We start from the raw sequence: 18,326 nt of genomic DNA on the forward strand, positions 1-18,326 counted from the left end.
ATGCTGGGTACAGAGCTATAGACCATGGTTCCTATGTTCAAAGATCTAACAATTGAATGGGATTAAGGACTGAGGAGCATTCTGAGAACCATTTTAAATATAATTAAATAGAGGATTATCCCTTACCGATGACTATTTATGAATAGTCCTCGCATCAAGTTTAAGTTAAAACTATCTTCTCAAGGAAACCCTCAGTGGTTCAGAAGTAGCTTAGGCTGCAGAAATCTGTATTGTTTATTCATTTGTTCACTCATAAGCACTTCGTATGAACTCACCTTTGCTTTAGACACACTACTAAGTGGTAGAGTTACAGTTCCCTACCCTCAAATTTCTCAGCTGCTGTTCTCTCTGCCTGGATTATTCTTCACCTAACTCCCATCTCCCATTGCCACCATCACCTTGTATTTAACTCCTGTTCAGTTTTTTTTTCTTTTTTTTTTTTTAGAAATTCACGTTCTTATTTATTTATTGATTGATTGATTGATTGCTGTGTTGGGTCTTCGTTTCTGTGTGAGGGCTTTCTCTAGTTGTGGCAAGTGGGGACCACTCTTCATCACGGTGCGCGGGCCTCTCACTATTGCGGCCTCTCTTGCTGCGGAGCACAGGCTCCAGACGCGCAGGCTCAGTAATTTGTGGCTCACGGGCCCAGTCGCTCCGTGGCACGTGGGATCCTCCCAGACCAGGGCTCGAACCCGTGTCCCCTGCATTGGCAGGCAGATTCTCAACCACTGCGCCACCAGGGAAGCCCTCCTGTTCAGTTTTATAGATATTAGCCTTCCTCGACTCTCTTGACTGGGTTAAAACACTGTTGTATATTTCCATAGCTTTTATCCCCTTTGGAAAGTTATCTTACTTGTAATTTTTTACCCAATGTGTGTCTTCCTTAGTAGAATGAAAGTCCCATGGGGACAGGGCCATGCTTCTTCTGTTCACTACAATGCCTAAAATAGTGTCTCAAAATAGCAAGGACTAAATATTCATTAATTTGGCAGGTACTTATGGAACATCTATGTGTCCAGCATTGTTCTTATCACTGAGGATACAAAAGAGGGGGGAAAAAACCCATATATGGTCCCTTCCTTGAAGGAGCTTATAAGTTAGTCAAAGTGTTGATTTAATGATGGAAGAATGTTTAACTCAAACTCCTTATTTCCTGGGTGAAGAAATGATTGCCAGAGAGACTAAGTGACTTAAGTCATATGAAGAATTTGAGTGCTGTAGATTTTGTTTTTGTTTTTTATTCCCTCTTACACACTGCTTCTCAATACACATTTCACAAACCAAAGGTGGATGTGTAAACTTCTGTTCATTCAGTCCATGGATGCTAGAGGATATTGAGGCATCATGAGCTGTGTGAGTGGAGACAGACATGCAGAGAATGTGATTTTTATGCCAAGAATGTTAAAGGTTAAGTCAGTATAGACAGACAGCTTTGGTGATTTCTTGGCCAATTCTCCCACAGCCCCCATGATAGTGACCATCATGCCCTTCATCTTTGCTTGTGGACCCTCGGTGTCTGGAGTTCCTGGGAAAGTGAAGGTGTTAGCGTCGAGGCAGCCATGTGGTTAGGGTTTAGTCAGGAACTGCTACAGGAGAGCTCAGTCCTGAGCCAGGAATTGTAGGAAGGGACTAACATGGATCACTTTTGAGAAAGTAGAAGGGCTTTTCAGGAGAGGGCATATAAAAAGGGCAAGGAGATTTTTAGGAGTGTATGAACAGCAAAGAAATAGCTTGCTAGAGCAGAGAGTATATATTAAATAGTGAAAAGATAATATGGGATAGATATGGGGGACTGGGCTGGAATCAAGTCCTTGGAAATGAAACGGCTGGTTCAAGGAATGGAGAGAGAACTAGGTTTGGATTTCAGTTGGATTTCTAATTAATCAAACTCACTCTTAAATTTAGAGCCGGGGAGGACTTCCACTGGAACTCTGCTGGGGTTCTTTCTCGCAGTTTGAGGAACCACCCTAGAAGGGTGTGGAGAGACCCTCTCCTCCACTCATACTCACACGACAGAAGCCAGTCTCTGGACAGGTTGTTATATATCAGTTGCTCCATGTCAGGTTACCACACGTGTGTCCCCAACTGAAAATGCACCCCACCCCAGTCCCCCACAAAGTTGAACCGACACATCAGTGGAAACACATAGCATAGTGCCAACTGTCACCCTCGCCATCTCCAAACAGGGAATGGCAGAGCCTGTGTGTGATTCTCTTTGACTGCTGTTAGTGGAGGCCACACTGACTCAGAAATCTCACTCATTTAAATCTGTGAGTTGCTGAGTCATTTCATCAGAAAGCACCTCAATCTGCAATAACCTTTTTTAAAAGCAACCAGTTTTAATGATGTGAGCCGAAATCCTTTGGCATTTTAAAGAAGTGCTCTACTGAGGGCTATCTGCTAAGACCAGCAGTTTGCTTCTGTTATGGAGAGGTGGAAAAGATGATTTCATCGTCTTTAAATCATGTGCGGGCTCAGGGAATGAGCTGTAGCAGGCTTGGGAATGTGTGGGAAGAAGTCAGAAGGCCATGCATACAACGTCTGCAAAGAAAATGTTTTATTTAAAGTGTTAAATACCATCACGAGAATGAATTTGAGTTTTACATTAGTTGGTGTTCATTACAGGACTAATCTGCCCTTTTTTTTTTCCAACTGGAATTCCCTTTACTTTTAAAACATACTATGTACAGGGCAGCAATGGTCACTGGAATAGTGCTATTTACATGACTAAACCACAAGTCGAGGTGCAGACGTGAAAATTAAAAAAAATACACCAACATTAAAATAAATACTGCATAATGACAGGTATGTACAAATATTCCATACAGTCATGTCCTTCTTATTAAAATTAGAAATAATTTATATAGGAATATGCACAAAAGATTATGTGACTGCATCTTAGTATCAGGAAAATGGTAAACGTTTATTCTAAGGGAGAGTATAGACACTATAGGTCTATTAAATCAATTGTTGCTGGTACACAAGTGTCTAAATTATTTCAATAAAGTTTTATTCGTTCTTTTCAACTTTACCTGGGTCCATCGTAGGTCTCAGAATGTCAAGACACAGTCTCGGTGTATTTCGTATTGCACCACATAAAGAGAAGGCATTTTTAGTGATACTCATTTTTAACTTTTGCACCATATCAAGCATGATAGTTTTGAATGGTCAACACTGAATTTAAAAAGGAACACAAAAGAGCAATTTTTGTGCGTGGCCTTAACTTAAACAAATGGTATGTACGTGGATTTCAAAAGTTGTTGCAAGAAGTTAAAATCCATCTATAAGAATGTGTTATCAAAGTGCACAGAAAGAAACAAAGAAGTATGGGTGGTTTATTACATTACTAGGTGACTTTTCTCCTAAGTCGGGGAACTTAAGAGAAATTTGACCTTGCAGCACCACCCAATGGTAATAACTGTCTGTAAAACCAAAGGCAGGGGTTTGATTTTGGGGATTTGTGTGTAGACTTTCAGTGATGGCATCAAAGAACTGTTAATAGGCAGACTGACTTTCTTTGAGTCACCTAAAAATTAGAGCTTTAAAATTATCTGTTGCGGGCTTCCCTGGTGGCGCAGTGGTTGAGAATCTGCCTGCCAATGCAGGGGACACGGGTTCGAGCCCTGGTCTGGGAAGATCCCACATGCCACGGACCAACTGGGCCCGTGAGCCACAGTTACTGAGCCTGCGCGTCTGGAGCCTGTGCTCCGCAACAAGAGAGGCCGCGATGGTGAGAGGCCCACGCACCGCGATGAAGAGTGGTCCCCACTTGCCACAACTAGAGAAAGCCCTCGCACAGAAACGAAGACCCAACACAGTCATAAATAAATTAAAAAAAAAAAAAATGGTTAGGTTTAAAAAAAAAAAAAAATTATCTGTTGCAAATTTATGTTTGCTATATTTCTTTAGAAATATAATTTGTGAAAAATTGAATTTTACTACAGAAAAATGAATTAATAAACAGCCTTGTGTTTCAGGGCTCCAAATTGTTAGCAGTGTTTCTATTCACATAGTAAATGGAAATTGGCTAAAGGAATTGCTTTAATTAATTAAAAAACAAAACACAAAACCTAAGACCTTCTAGAAATAATACTTTAACCCCTGTATGAATAATGCTGGTGCTAAAAACAAATTCATTAGACATTACAATGGCCACATGATTTTAGGATTTTCCTGTAAACTGAACTTTGAAGATGAAAATAAAATTACCATGCACTGTACAATAAATTGCAAAAGTTCAAATATCTTCTTTATCAAATACATGCTGACTTACTCTAATGTACTCCCAAGTCATGTTGCAAAATCCTTTTCAACATGCTTGAAATAAAGAAAGCTCTTAAATAGTTTTTTCCCCCCTTGAGAAATTCAGAGATTCAGAAGCATCTATAGCTCTGAATCAAACATGGGGTATAAGAGAGTATCAGGTCAAAAACTTGTAATTTTTTAGCATAATGTTCACTCTGGTAGGCAGAAAGAAAATAAAAGATTAAAAGAGGGAGAAGAAGAAAAGTGAGATAGATAGTGGAAGAAAGATGTGAACAATTTGCACATATTGAACTTTGTAAGATTTGCATATTTAACATGGAAATAAATTGAATATGTTATACTTATTTGTCACATAAAGAGAATTTTAAGTATTTTCTAGAAAGTATTTTCTTCTGTAATGTCTGCCAAAACACAGACTATGATTACTTTAAAGAATAAACGTGGTGTGTCTTTGTATCACCCTGTTGCATTCTCTCCCTTTTTTAAAACCATGCACTAGTGAAATTTATTTTTAAAAATAATATAAATTGTTGAAAATGGCTGATTTTTATTTTTATTTTTTGCAAGTTGCAGCCCCAAGAAAATAATTTAAGTATTCAGCTAATCTGTGTCCATGCAAAAAAAAGTTTCTTTAATTTCATTCAGTACAGTGTAGCCACAGAATTTTGTTTTTCAGAGTCCAACTCATCTTGGCATTAGTGAGCGCCACGCCTGCTGGAGCTCCGGAGTCTGCCACTGTTCACGCTGTCACGTTGGACTGGCTGCTCCCGTCCCCGTCCAGAGGAGGGCTGACGTTTTTTGTCCTGGACCAAGTCTTTGGTCTCTTGCTTTTCACCTGATGCTTCCTAGGACTTCATGCCTTGACTTGTAACATGGCTTAATGGCTGGATAGCTCCATTTCTGTGGCATCACAGGACTTTGGGGTCAGAGAAATGAAGAAAAAGGAACGATAAAAATATAAAGGTGCCATTGAAAAGGGCTTTTGCTGCATGAAACTGATTCTTTGAGATTAATCCATGGCTTCAGATTGGACCAAAACGTGAGTGTTATTGAACTCCAAACCTGATAGTTCGTCATAGCTCCGCTCTTTCACCTGAGGGCCTTCTTTAGGGCACAATGTGTGCAACTTCCTCTGAGAACACAGGATCGCTTTGTATCCCTAGAAACAGGCTCAGAAGACACAACATTAAGCATGCAGTGTTACCAGGGTTTGCGACCTGTGGGTTTTTTTTTTTTTTTTGTAACGCTGGTTGCTATGACAACAGTTTTACAGCTGCTATGAACGAGAGTAAGAAGGTCCAGTTGAACTTTCCAGAGATGATTGGGAAGCTCTTCTTGTCAGAGGGGCCAAGGTTGGATCTACTAGGGAGGAAGGGGGGAAAAGTTTGAACCAGCCAATCACCATATTGGATAGCTCCAGTTCATCTAAAAGTATCTGGGCCACTCCCATAAAGGATTTGTGATCCATGCGGCCATAGTCTCCCCAGACTATGATCTGTTGGCAAAATTAAAAGAGCAATGTCAGTATAATCATGTATGTAAAAGCTTGTAAACTAAAATACATTCAGTTAATGCGCTGACATCAAACATCAAGTTATGTAGTTGTATTTAATTACTGGGATAGTTGTCTTTACTAGAATCCGAAGGTACGTTAGGAAAACTTTACAGGAGTGTTAAGATCATAAGCAATCAAGGAAGATGGGAGCTTATGTGTGATGGGGGTTTACAAGTCTATAGTCACTTTAAAGGAAACAACAGTGTGTATAGCTTTTTTTTCCTTTCTCACATTCATTTCCATTATGGTTTATTACAGGATATTGAATATATCGATAGTTCCCTAGTGTGTATAGCTTTATAGCACTGGCCACTGCTTTGAAGTTTCCCAAGGACTTCAGCTGTGAGGAATGGAAAAGGAATCGATAAGAAAAGATGTTGGATACAAATTTTGACTCCATGAAGACACTTTCTTAGGTAAGGAATATATAATTCAGTAAATACCTGTAAAACCTTTCCCTGGGGACTTTCTTCAAAAGATAATAGCTGCTGGTAGAGGGGTTCCAGCGTCTTTCTTGCCACTTTTGTTTTCTTTTTGGCTATGCAGACTCCATTATCTAATAGATACACCTTTACATATGGTGCTTGGGAAAGAAAACACAGAGGAGAGTTAAGTGATGAGCTCTGGTTACGGAACACCCAGCTTACGGGTGACGTCTGCCACAGCTTAATCTTAGGCTGGAAGAGCCAGCGGTCAAAAATCACTGGCCTTTCCACATTACGTCAAAATCATTAGCTAAACAATAGGTAACTATCAGCCATTCAGGTAGTTTTAGGCAATGTTAACATAGCCTCTGAGTTGATTACTATTTTGCCATCAACTGGTTATATGGATTTGAACAACCGCATTAAAAAAAAGAGAAATGCTTCCAGTTCCTAACAATTTCAAGGAAGATGTCTCGCTCAGTTTTTCATGTGTCAATACTTAAATCTACTTAAACATGCTCGAAATTATATTGTTTTACTCACCCATCCCCACAAATCATTGATCACTCAAAAGGGTTTATTTATTGATGGTGTGGGTACACAACAGGGGTGGGGTTTGATGTAATATGTTCAAATTAGCCAGGAAGAGGCAACTAATTATGAATACCATGGGTTGAAGTTTTTCTGACAGACTCTTCATAAGAACATTTTCGTGCGTGTACAAACTGCAGTGTTCTTTCTAGCAGAGTCAGTTGACTAAACGCCAAGACGTTTATGAACACAAGTGTCTTAATCACCACTGCAAGGCTGTACAATAGGTAACATACATTACAATTCGGAATTTCTGCAAGGACAGGGAAGCTAGAGATTCAAAATTACAATTCAGTCAGTGGAGGTGCTGAGGTGAGAAACCAAGTTTCAGAATTGTTCTATACTTCAGATCCAATGTTCTCTACATCTCTGCATCAGACATCTGGAATCTGTGGCACTCCCCATGGCTCTAAGCACCTTAGATTATGACATTTCGGTAAGAAATATGTGACATCACAATAAAAACTTATAATGGTGCCTCTCTATACATTACAGGAAGTAAGAATCTTATAATTAGAATGTCCTTCACATATGGGCTTATGCTACTTTGGGAGCCTGTAACTATTTTTATTCTAATTCCAGGACTCTAAGGATTCTTAAGGAGAATTTAGAAGCTCCAGATAAACTGAAGAATAACACAAACACCAGCTAACAAGAACTTCTTATGTACATGTCGTACAAAATGAATGTGATAGGTTTTATTTTGCAGTGGTTTCTACCACATATGTGCTTATCTAACGACTTGTCTTATCCCCGTCAGACCACCCTCACTGGGTGCTCACTCAGGACAAACACACAAACTACCACTTAACTGTCTCATTTATTAGTATCCTTGATCATTTAAGAGCAAAGTTTCCAGCATCTAATCAAAAACAAAGTCTCTGAATTGAAAAGTGTGGATTATGACCAATAATAGAAGAATATCTTCTGTTCTTACCTGGCAGTGTCTTGGAACCTGGTTTTACAACAAGGCCGCGGGCCCGAATGATTTCCACCTCCAACTGTCCCTTTTTGTCCATCATTCCTACCTGAATGTCACCTAATGGCGTGTGAGGAAGAAACAAACAGTAAGAGAAATGCTTGTGCCAAAGATCTTGGTTTATCATTGTTTCATCATTTCCTACATCTTTTCCTAAATTCAAATATATTTAAAAATTTATCAATGATACCTTACTTTAAAAAGCATATAAATTAAAATGGAAAAAATTAGTCAAAGTTTTTTGTTTAAATCTAAGCTACTCATTCCTGATAATACTGCTAAAGATCCTATTAAATTAAAGAATGTGATTTTCAATAATCTAAAAGAAAAACAATTACGTGACAAATTCTTACCCATGGCAGGTGTGGCCAGAGTCTGGCGCCCCACTAGCTGGGCAGGGCCAAGGCCATCCAGAAAATCACTGAATTGGCTATCAGAGGCCAAGCGGACACCAGGGAAAATCAGACTAAAAGTAAAATAACACACAGGATTAAACCTTTGACTCCTGTTTCCATCTAGCCCCCTTTCCGTGGCAGGAGCAGTTGGTACCTATTTTGCCACTTACATTAATTGGATCCCAACCTCCCCACTGCACCTCCACGGCTCTCCCTCCTTATCCTCTAGCAGCCCTCGTCCTGTATTGCAAGCCTCTGTTTATGTGTCTTTCTTTTCCTTGTCTGGAGGGCATGAACTGTGATTTCTATGTATAGCACTCAGTACACTTTGAGCACTTATTCCATGACAGGCATTAGCATATTGAATCTCTTAGCTGCACTATGAGAGGTTCTATTATTTAACCCATTTTATCGATGAAGAAAGTCTTCAGATCATTCCCATCAACACCCAAACACACTGCTATTTCTTCCACCTTAAAAAAATCCCTTTCCTAACCTCCTTCCCTCCCCAGCTACCACCCCGTTTCTCTCCTTGAAACTTCGTAGAGCTGTCTCTATGTACCATCTTCGATTTCTTTCCTCTCATTCTCCTTTGAAAATCGAATCAGTTTTTCCTTGCTCTCTTCCTCACTTTTTCTCCACTCCACCAAAATTTCTCTGATCAACGTTACCTAGCAGCCACAGTGGTAAATCCGACCATTAATACTCCAGACTTGTCTAATTGAACATATTAGCCTCATTTGACCCAACTGATCCCTCCCTCTTCCTTGAAACACTTTCTCCACTTGGCTTCCTGGACTCTCTAGCCTCCTGGTTTTCCTCTTTGGCTATTCTTCCTCAGTCTCCTTTGCTAATTTTACCACTAAATATAGGAGGCTCCATCTTTTGACTTCTTCTCTGTAAGTCCTGATTCCCTTGGCAATCTCATCCAGTTTCAAGGTTTTAAACACCATCTATGCTCATATCGCCTAGACTGACATCTCCAGCTTGGGCCTCTCACTTGGGCCCCAGACCTGTATTCTAACTAACCGCTCTGTCTCCTTACCTGCTTGAATGTCTAATAGGCAATTGAAACTCAACTTGTCCCAAGCTGACTCTCAAACCCCAAACAAACAAAACATCAAACTCTGCTCTTCTCGGAGGCTTCCTGTCTTAAATGGCAACTTCATTCTTTCAGTTGCTCAGCCCTGGAGTTGTCTTTCCTCTGGACTGAATATTAAAGCCGTAATCCTCAGTATGACTGTATTTGGACGTAGAACCTTTAAAGGGATATTTAAAGTTCAATGGGTCATAAAGGTGGGGCCCTAAGCTAACACGACTGGTGTCCTTCTTATAAGAAGAAAACACCAGGGGTATCCATGAAGAGAGAAAAGACCATGTGAGGACACGAGAAGGTGGCCATTTGGGAGCCAAGGAGAGAGGTCTCAGGAGAAACCAAACTTGCTGACACCTTGATCTTAGATTCCTAGCCTCCAGAACTATGAGAAAATAAATTTCTGTTGTTTAAGTGGTACTGTTTCTGTGTATTTTGTTACGGCAGCCCTAGCAAACTGATACACTCTTTCTCTCACATTCATATCAAATGCATTATTGAATCTTATTGTCTCTACTGTCAAAATACATCCAGAATCCGACCTCACTAATGCTACCACTCAGGTGCAAGCCATCATTTTCTCTTTCTGTATTGCTGCAACAGCCTTCTGAATGATCTCCCCGTTGCCACCTTTCTCTCCACTCCCACAGCAATCAGAGTGATCTGTTAAAACTGAAGCCAGATAATGTCAGGCCTCTGCTCACAATCCTCCACTGGTTTCACATCTCGATCTGGGTAAAAGCAAAGTCCTTGCAATGATGTATAAAGACAATACAACCTGTCCATCCCTGCCCCCCATATCTTAATTCCTAGTTTTTTTTTACTACTCCTGCCCTTATTCCCCAGTGCCACCATTCCCACTACTGATGCCAGGTAAGCTCCAGCCTCAGCATTGCTTCAGCCTGAAATGTTCTTCCTTCAAACATTCACGTGTTCACTAACTCCCTTCAGATTTTTAATCAAATGTGCCCTTTTCCCTGTCTAACCTACATAAAACCCTACCCTTAACCCCTGCCATCTCTTCTCTCACCTTTTTCTCCTTAGCACTTATACCACCTAATCTATTATATATTAAATATTATATATTTTCCTAATTTTTCTTTTATTTGAACAATTTTTCAAGTTTATTGTCCATCTTATCTGTTAGACTGTAAGTTTGATGAGGGTAGGGGTTTTTTCCTTATTTGTTCACTGATATATATCCAGCATTAGAACCATGCCTGAAATATTGTAAGTACTTGTTAAACTCAATCAATTAATTAACTAAAATGAATCTTAAAAAAATCACATAACTTGCCCAAGTTTCTACAGCACCAAAAAACAGATTAGAATTTAAGCCTATATGATTCTAAAGCCTATGGTCTAACCACCAACTGATTTTTGCTTCCTCGTATGACATATCCCCAACTCATAGCAAAGTGCCTAGAACACTAGGAGGTATGGAAATATCTGTTGAATGAATTTATGAGTATTCATCCCATTGCTCCAATAAGACTATAAACACCTGGAGCACAGGGGTCATAGTTTAAACATTTTTATATCCCTAACAAACAGTGTCTAACACAGTGCTTTGCAGTGATGAGTGCTCACTGCACATTTCTTTTTTACTTGATTCTCCATCTCTTTTAAGACTTCCTTGATTAATGTCAAATCTATTTCGTCCCCCAAGCTTAATTCCCAGATATACAGTTAATCTGAACATTTTTAATGCTACCATAAATATCCCACATAACCTTATTTATAAATGTATGGAAACCATATAAATCTCTTGTATTTATATAATTGTGCTAGCTGCTCCTATGACCTCACATCTGTGAACTGACTACACATAAGTTGCCTAAGCACCTGATGCTTCCATGGTGATGACAGATGAGGTCAGTAAACCCCACTTTCCTCTATTAATGTCCTTTACGCACCCATCTACGATCTGCAGTTGCTAATTATTGTTAATTTGTTGGGGACAGGGCTGTACAATCTTTACAAATGCTTTAAAAATATCTCAGACACAGTGGAGTCAAGGGAAAGCTACATGATAACTACCTAAAAGAAAGGCTCACCAACTTTGTGGCATTTCTTTCTGGCTGTTACATTTATCCGAACTGTTCGTTACTGGATGGAACTAAGTATGTATCAATATTCTATATTTTTTAGTAATAACTCTTAGAGCAAAGATTTAAAAAATCAGCATCGTACATGTGGCATGGGCACAAGTGCTTATTATTTCTGTGCTTTTATGTATTATTTCAAGGTAGGGCAAACTTCTATTTGTGACAGTCACATTTTAGCATCTTGCCCTTAAATTGAAACACTTTATCCCCAAACCTATTTCCATTGACATAAAAAGCCAGATATGCCACATTTCTCAGTGGCACGTAAGCAAAAGTTTTCTTCACAGCAAATCAGCCAGTGAAAGTTAAAATGGTGCTATAGGGCATGTGAGTTAGCTTTGGTGAAAGCACAGAGAGTGAGGTAGAGGAGAAGGTCTCCAGCAAGGCACGGAGACCACGGCCCAGCCAGCATCACTCACTTTCCTTCTGAGCTGTAGCTGTTCACGCTGCCGTCTGTAGATTCTCGGCTTGCCTGTCGAGTCATCCAGTTCCTCATTTCCACAGCCAAGCCCGTCTCTGTACTTCTCTGCACGGTGCTCCGTAGCTTTTTACCACCGGCTTCTGCACGGACAGAAAACAAAAGGGGTGATCGTTTTGTCATCATCATCTGGTAACAAAAAATAGCAGCCAATGCTTTGAGGTCCTCAGATGAAAAACCTGCATAAATACAAAATGCTTTTATGAAGGAGACAGAGAGAAAAGGTATTTCAAATCATGTCTTGTTGAGTGGGGTGAAAACTTTCTAAAAAATCTTCAAGAAGCACAAAATACCACTGTTTTATTTCCATTTAAAACAGTGTTCAAATTGGTAACAAAAGGAACAAAAAGGTTCAAGCTATGTAAAATAAGCTTTGTTTTCATTGTAATATTTAAATCAAGATGAATTTATGCCTGTCTTTTTCTTTTTTCTTTCTTTTTGTCATAGTCAAAGAAGTAGGCCTTCACATTATTTCCAAAGAATAGGTGGTGAGTAATCCTCAATTCTAGCTTTAACTTTCACACAAAAACCTGTTTTTGCAGGGTGATAAGTATTAGAAAGCAAAGAAAGCTACACTAAGGAGATAGCCCTGCCTGATAACACTTTCACAACTGTTTGTAACTTTCAGAGAGATTCTCATAAGGAATGCAAAACCCAGCAATGCCACATGAAAAAAAGAGCTTTTAAATTTTTGGTCATAGATAGTCATGTTCTTAAGGATCTTCCACAGTTTGAATAGGAGATTTGCTTCTGGAAGCCAATTAGAAGACCAAACAGGAAACTGAGTCAAGTACCACAGATGTAACAGAGGTACGAAGTGCCATCCGCAGAGGACAGGGAGGAAGGAGCATCACAGAGGGAGTTGGGATTTGAGCTGGGCTTGAAATAGGGCAGATTGGGATCCAAGAAACAGCCCCAGTTATCAAAGGCCTTGCATGTTGGAATGTGGAGCTGAGAGATGACTAAAGCTGGAGCAACAGGGGGATGGTTCAAATTACTTGTATTAATTTACTTCCTGTCAGGTCTAAATATTTATCTACATTGAATATTCATATCATTAGTATTTTGGGATATGGGAAGCTCTTTTAGTGCCTGGTATTAATAATTTCATTTTAGATCAATAAATATTTGGTGATATTGACAGTGACTTGTGGAAATCCTTTCCATCAAACCTCTTATAATATTTGCTCACCATTTTGAAACACTGTTTTAAATTTCATCTCTTCTCCACTTCCAACTTTAATGTACATCAAAATGCTTTAAAAAGTATATATAAAATATGTTATCACTGATCTACAACTCAGTTCCATAATCTGAGCCTATTTTAGATAATTGATAGTAAAACATGTTGTACTGATATGAACTATTGAGAGGAGCTAAAGCATCCCCCATTGATGACGGAAGGCTCTTCCTTCCAGAGAAGTGGTTAGTTAATACATGCAAAAAGTGAGAAAATTTTAAAATTACCAATTGGCAACCTCCAGTGGAATAAATGATTCAAATAAGGCACATCAATGGATGCTAATGCCATTAGATAAAAGGATATTCATATGAGCCAAAAAAAATCATCCCACAAATTAGTTCTAATTGTTAAAGGAAAACAAGTACTTTACTACTGGGAAACCTGGCTATGGCCATTTTAATCAAGTGAGCAAACTTAGCACTAATAGTGGGGCAATCACTGTAGCACCTATCAAGTTGTTCTGGACAAAAGTACACAACCTGTTTCTAATCAGGTCTTTGCAACCAACTTCTAAGTTTTCAAAAATAGGATAGAATAACAAGATAAAGGATACACACACACAAAATCAGACAAACCCAGAACATGGGATTTTGTTCAAGGGAATTGACCTAGTCTCTTAAAGTTAATATCATGAAAACAAACTGACAAGGTGGGGGAATTGTTCCAGCTTTAAAAATATCACAGGGATGTAACTATTAAATGCTATAAGTATACTCTGATTGGTTTCTTTTCAAGAAAACAACAACAACAAAAATGAAACCCTAAAAGCAAAACACTAAAAGCAATATTAGGACAAGTAGGGAAAATATGAATATGAATTGGGTATTAGATGGGATAAGAAAATTGTTAATTTCCCTAGGTAGATAATGGCATGTATTATAAAAAATTTCCTTATCATTAGGAAATACATACGCTGAAGTATTTAGACATGAAATGTTATATTGTTTGCAACTTACTTTCAAACAGTATAGCAAAAAATACACATATACATAAAACAGAGGATGAAATAACAACAACAATAACAGAAAGGATGGGGATGAAGAGTAGACCTTGATAGCTATACATTCAATATTTATGATTTTGTTTGAGAGTGATCCCCAAACGGTCACATTAAACTGAATGAAGTAAGTCAGACAGAGAAAAACAAACATCATATGATATCGCTTATATGTGGAATCTAAAAAAATGGTACAAATGAACTTAGTTACAAGACAGAAATAGAGTCACTGGTGTGGAAAACAAACTTATGGTTACCAGGGGAGAAAGGGTGGGGGGGGGGGATAAATCGGGAGATTGGGAATGACATATAGACACCACTATGTATAAAATAGATAACTAATAAGGACCTACTGTATAGCACAGGGTACTCTACTCAGTACTCTGTAATGACCTATATGGGAAAAGAAATCTAAAAAAGAGTGGATACATGTATATGTATAACTGATTCACTTTGCTGTACAGCAGAAACTAACACAACATTGTAAATCAACTATACTCCAAAAAAAATTAATTAAAAAAAAAGTAGTAAAATTTTGTCCAGGTGTGAACTGGAATCATGAAAGGTGCTGGGCTGGTGTGAGGGAGCCAGGCCAATGGCCGAGTCCTGGCCTCTCCGCGTAGCTTTACCGTTCACTTCCTGTGAAGAATGCCTATGAAGAATGAAAAACCACCACCAAGTGAGATACACAACTTCAGTGACGTTTGAAAATGCAGAATGAGGATAAGTACAGAAAACATGACTTCCTGAAGGTCTCAGGACATGGCCTTTGCAGTGTCAAAAATCTACTGGTTTTCATTTAATGCCTGACTCTTACCACAGCAAAAGTGACTTGAAAATCTGCTATTTTAGGGTGATGAGAACTAGTCACCATTTGGCAAAGAATAACAATACAATGAGCATGTAATCCTTTTGTTTACAGATTGCTTTTTACATGTGTCCTCTTTAGAACAACTCTCATAATCCCCATTTTACAGATCCAGTATCCAAGGGCCCCAGCAGGTTACACAATTCCCTGAAGCCAAACAGAAAATGACAGAACCAGAGTTTATACACAGTTCCCTGACTCCAAGTTCTCTGCTATTCACTATTTTGTCGTCAGAATATAACCAATGGGTAGCTTGGACAGCTGTCCATGGAGATGATACTAAGCTAACTCGATGAGTACATGTGGGAGGCCCTGCTAGAAGCAGCTGGTGGGGTGGAAAGAGCAGAGAATAGTGAAGAGGTCAGGCCCCGGTGTCCAACTGTTTCTCTCAGAATCCCTACTCTATCATGTACTAGCTGGGTGACATAAAGCAAGTTACCTTCTCTGTGACTCAGCTTTCTCAAACTGTGAAATGGCAATGATAATAGTAATGCCTACCTGATATAATTTTTGTGACGGTTAAGGAAAATAATATATTTAAAGTGCTTAGGATAGTGCCTGCTATATGGAAAATCTTCAATTAATGGTACTGTTATTATTATTTCTACCAGAAAGGAAATCAGAAAACATGTATTCTAGGCCAATCTTTACCACTGACTAGCTGGCTCTATGGCCTTCTCTGAGTCATATCCCTCTCTGAGTTTCAGGTTCCTCATTTATGAAAAGAAAACAAAGGAGGGGGAGGGTGCCAGATGATCTCTGATCTCTTTTAGCTCTAAAGTCTATGAGTTTGTGTCATTAATGTATGACCAAGACCATGATTAATAGCAAATATTGAGGAGATAAGGCTACTCCCTGTCATCTGATGGAATCAAAGAATTCTAGGCATACGCTGAGCATTTATAATAGCTTTTTAAAATATGTCTTTTAAATGTACTTTGATATATTTATAGACTTATTTTAAAAGTATGTATTTTTCTTTCTTTTTTTAACATCTTTATTGGAGTACAATTGCTTTACAATGGTGTGTTAGTTTCTGCTTTATAACAAAGTGAATCAGCTCTACATATACATACATCCCCATATCTCCTCCCTCTTGCGTCTCCCTCCCACCCTCTCTATCCCACCCCTCTAGGTGGTCACAAAGCACGGAGCTGATCTCCCTATGCTATGCGGCTGCTTCCCACTAGCTATCTATTTTAAAGTATGTCTTTTTCAATACCACAAATCCTTTGCATCACATTCACAATAAAAGTAATTTAACCTAAATATAATTCATTATGGTGATTCACATTTAATGTTTTGAATGCTGTCATGTTATTCAACCTAAAAACTGAATCTATATAACAGAGAATGCCTATATAAAGTATAGTAGGCAGAATTCTAAGATGGCCCCCATGACTATGTTACTTTACACGGCAAAAGGGATTTTGCAAACATAATTAAGGTTACTAACCAGTTGACCTAAAGATAGAAAGATTATCTCGGTGGGCCTAACACATCCACATGAAAACTCTAAAAGCAGAGTGCTTTCTCTGGCTGGTTCCAGAAAAGTCAGTCAGGGAGATCTGAAACACAAGAAGGATTTGGTGTACCTTTCCTGGCTTGAAGATGGAGGGGACCATGTGGGAGGACCTGAGAGCAGCCTTCAGCAATGCCTAGCTGACAGGCAGCAAAAAAACTGGATTCTGCCAACAGCTGAAGATCCTGGAAGCTGACTTTCCCCAGAGCCTCCGGACAAGAACTCAGCCCAGCCTACACCCTGATTTCAGCCATGCAATACCCTAAGCAGGATCCCAGTCATGGCATGCCAGACATGTGTCCTACAGAACTGTGAACTAATAAATGGGTGTTGTTTTAAGCTGGTAAAAATTTGTGATAATTGTCAAGCAACAACAGGTACTTCTTTAGATTATTGTTTTAATGGGAGATCTATAAAAATAACCTGTTGTGACCACAGGAGTAGAACAACTGAAATTATCTGTAAGAACTCAACAGCCATAATAGAAAAAGTATATATTTAAAAAAGTATATATACATATATACACTACATACATATCATATATTTATATATATGATATGTGTGTGTGTATAAAGATGTTTAAAAATACTCAGGTAGCAAACTACAAAACTAAGGCCCAGATTATGTTGTTGCAGAGTTCTTAAACCACTCATTCTGGTGTGGTATTTTAAGCCAAAGTATATTTGGAGAAGGTGCCTGTAGGTAAAAATCAAGTTCTTGAATTACAAAAGATCACAAGCATAAAGCAACACAGGAGGTGTCCTTGTTATTCTGCTCTGCTTAGTCTGATGACTCATTTGCTTGGCACCCTCTAAATTCAAAGAAAGCCACTTGAGTAAATAAACAACCAAAGTGTCAGTTTCCCCTAACAATGCTGAAAACCAGGAAACCCTTTGAGTGACTTGACAACAAAAATCAAAAAGTCCTCTCTGCTACTGACTGGAAAACTCTCCTAAGCCCCAAGATGAGACTCACAGTTAAATGCCTAACTTAATGTCAGGGCGACCTCTTTCCAAATCTTGGGTCCACAGAACCCATTCCTGCTTGCTCTCACCTGGAAAGTCTCATCCCCTTTTGCAGACAGACTTACTTTAGAGTCAAGATTTTCTTGATGTTAATATGGGAAATGATTTATGGAAACAGGTTGAAGACAGGTTGGTAGATTCTGAAACATGACTTCCCATCAGCAGATATTACATCCGGACATGAAGAGGTTGATTTATCTATTTGGTCCTGCAAGACCTCAATATGGGGACACTCATGAGTAGATTACTGTAGTTGTGTACAAAAGCTTGTGCACTTACATTTATGTTTGTCAGGGCTTCTTACTATAATAAACATAATTCAAATCTCAGAAAGTCTAAACAAAATACGGACAAATATCTGACAATTTCTTTTGGGCTAATCCAGGATTGGCATTAACAATTAAAATAAATAGAAATTTAACAGCTGATTTCCAAAATTGTTTCAGAGTTTAACACAAATCCATTCACTCCAACAGCTTTGTCACAGCTATTATGAAGTAGTAAGTGAGTTACAAGTAGAGGTCACAATTACGGTAGACATTAGGGCTGTCTAAATTCATTCACATTTCCCTCACTTATGAAGTTCAGTGTGGTCATGTAACTTGCTTGGCCAATGAAATGTGAGCAAAACTGGTCTGTGTAACTTTAGGGTAGAAGCTTCAAATCCAACAATGTATAAAAAGAATTACACACCATGATGAAATGGGATTTATCCCGGTTATACAATGCTGTTTCAACTTTCAAAAGTCAACTAATGTAATGCATCACATCAACAGGCTAG

At 38.8% G+C, this 18,326-nt stretch overlaps 1 protein-coding gene and 1 long non-coding RNA gene across 15 annotated transcripts in view; one reads left to right on the forward strand and one right to left on the reverse strand.

Annotated features, from left to right (window-relative positions):
• Positions 1-4,822: 4,822 nt before the first annotated feature.
• RIMS2 (regulating synaptic membrane exocytosis 2) overlaps positions 4,823-18,326 on the reverse strand; it is a 589,248-nt gene continuing 575,744 nt past the window's right edge. For 13 of the 14 annotated variants that reach the window (XM_036830456.1, XM_036830453.1, XM_036830454.1 and 10 more), the window contains 5 exons: positions 11,832-11,973; positions 8,170-8,282; positions 7,775-7,876; positions 6,265-6,404; positions 4,823-5,761 (listed from right to left, as the gene is read on the reverse strand). In XM_036830456.1, coding sequence (XP_036686351.1) covers positions 5,543-5,761; positions 6,265-6,404; positions 7,775-7,876; positions 8,170-8,282; positions 11,832-11,973 — 716 coding nt within the window. In that variant the 3' untranslated portion in view covers positions 4,823-5,542. The remainder of the gene's footprint in view (positions 5,762-6,264; positions 6,405-7,774; positions 7,877-8,169; positions 8,283-11,831; positions 11,974-18,326) is intronic. The other variant, XM_036830450.1, reaches the window with a different exon arrangement.
• LOC118883521 lies at positions 5,218-7,851 on the forward strand. The gene is made up of 3 exons (XR_005017041.1): positions 5,218-5,305; positions 6,080-6,237; positions 7,782-7,851. It is a non-coding gene; the product is annotated as an uncharacterized LOC118883521 (long non-coding RNA).

Source organism: Balaenoptera musculus, chromosome 17 (assembly GCF_009873245.2).
Source record: "Balaenoptera musculus isolate JJ_BM4_2016_0621 chromosome 17, mBalMus1.pri.v3, whole genome shotgun sequence".
In the NCBI taxonomy this organism is placed as follows: domain Eukaryota; kingdom Metazoa; phylum Chordata; class Mammalia; order Artiodactyla; family Balaenopteridae; genus Balaenoptera; species Balaenoptera musculus.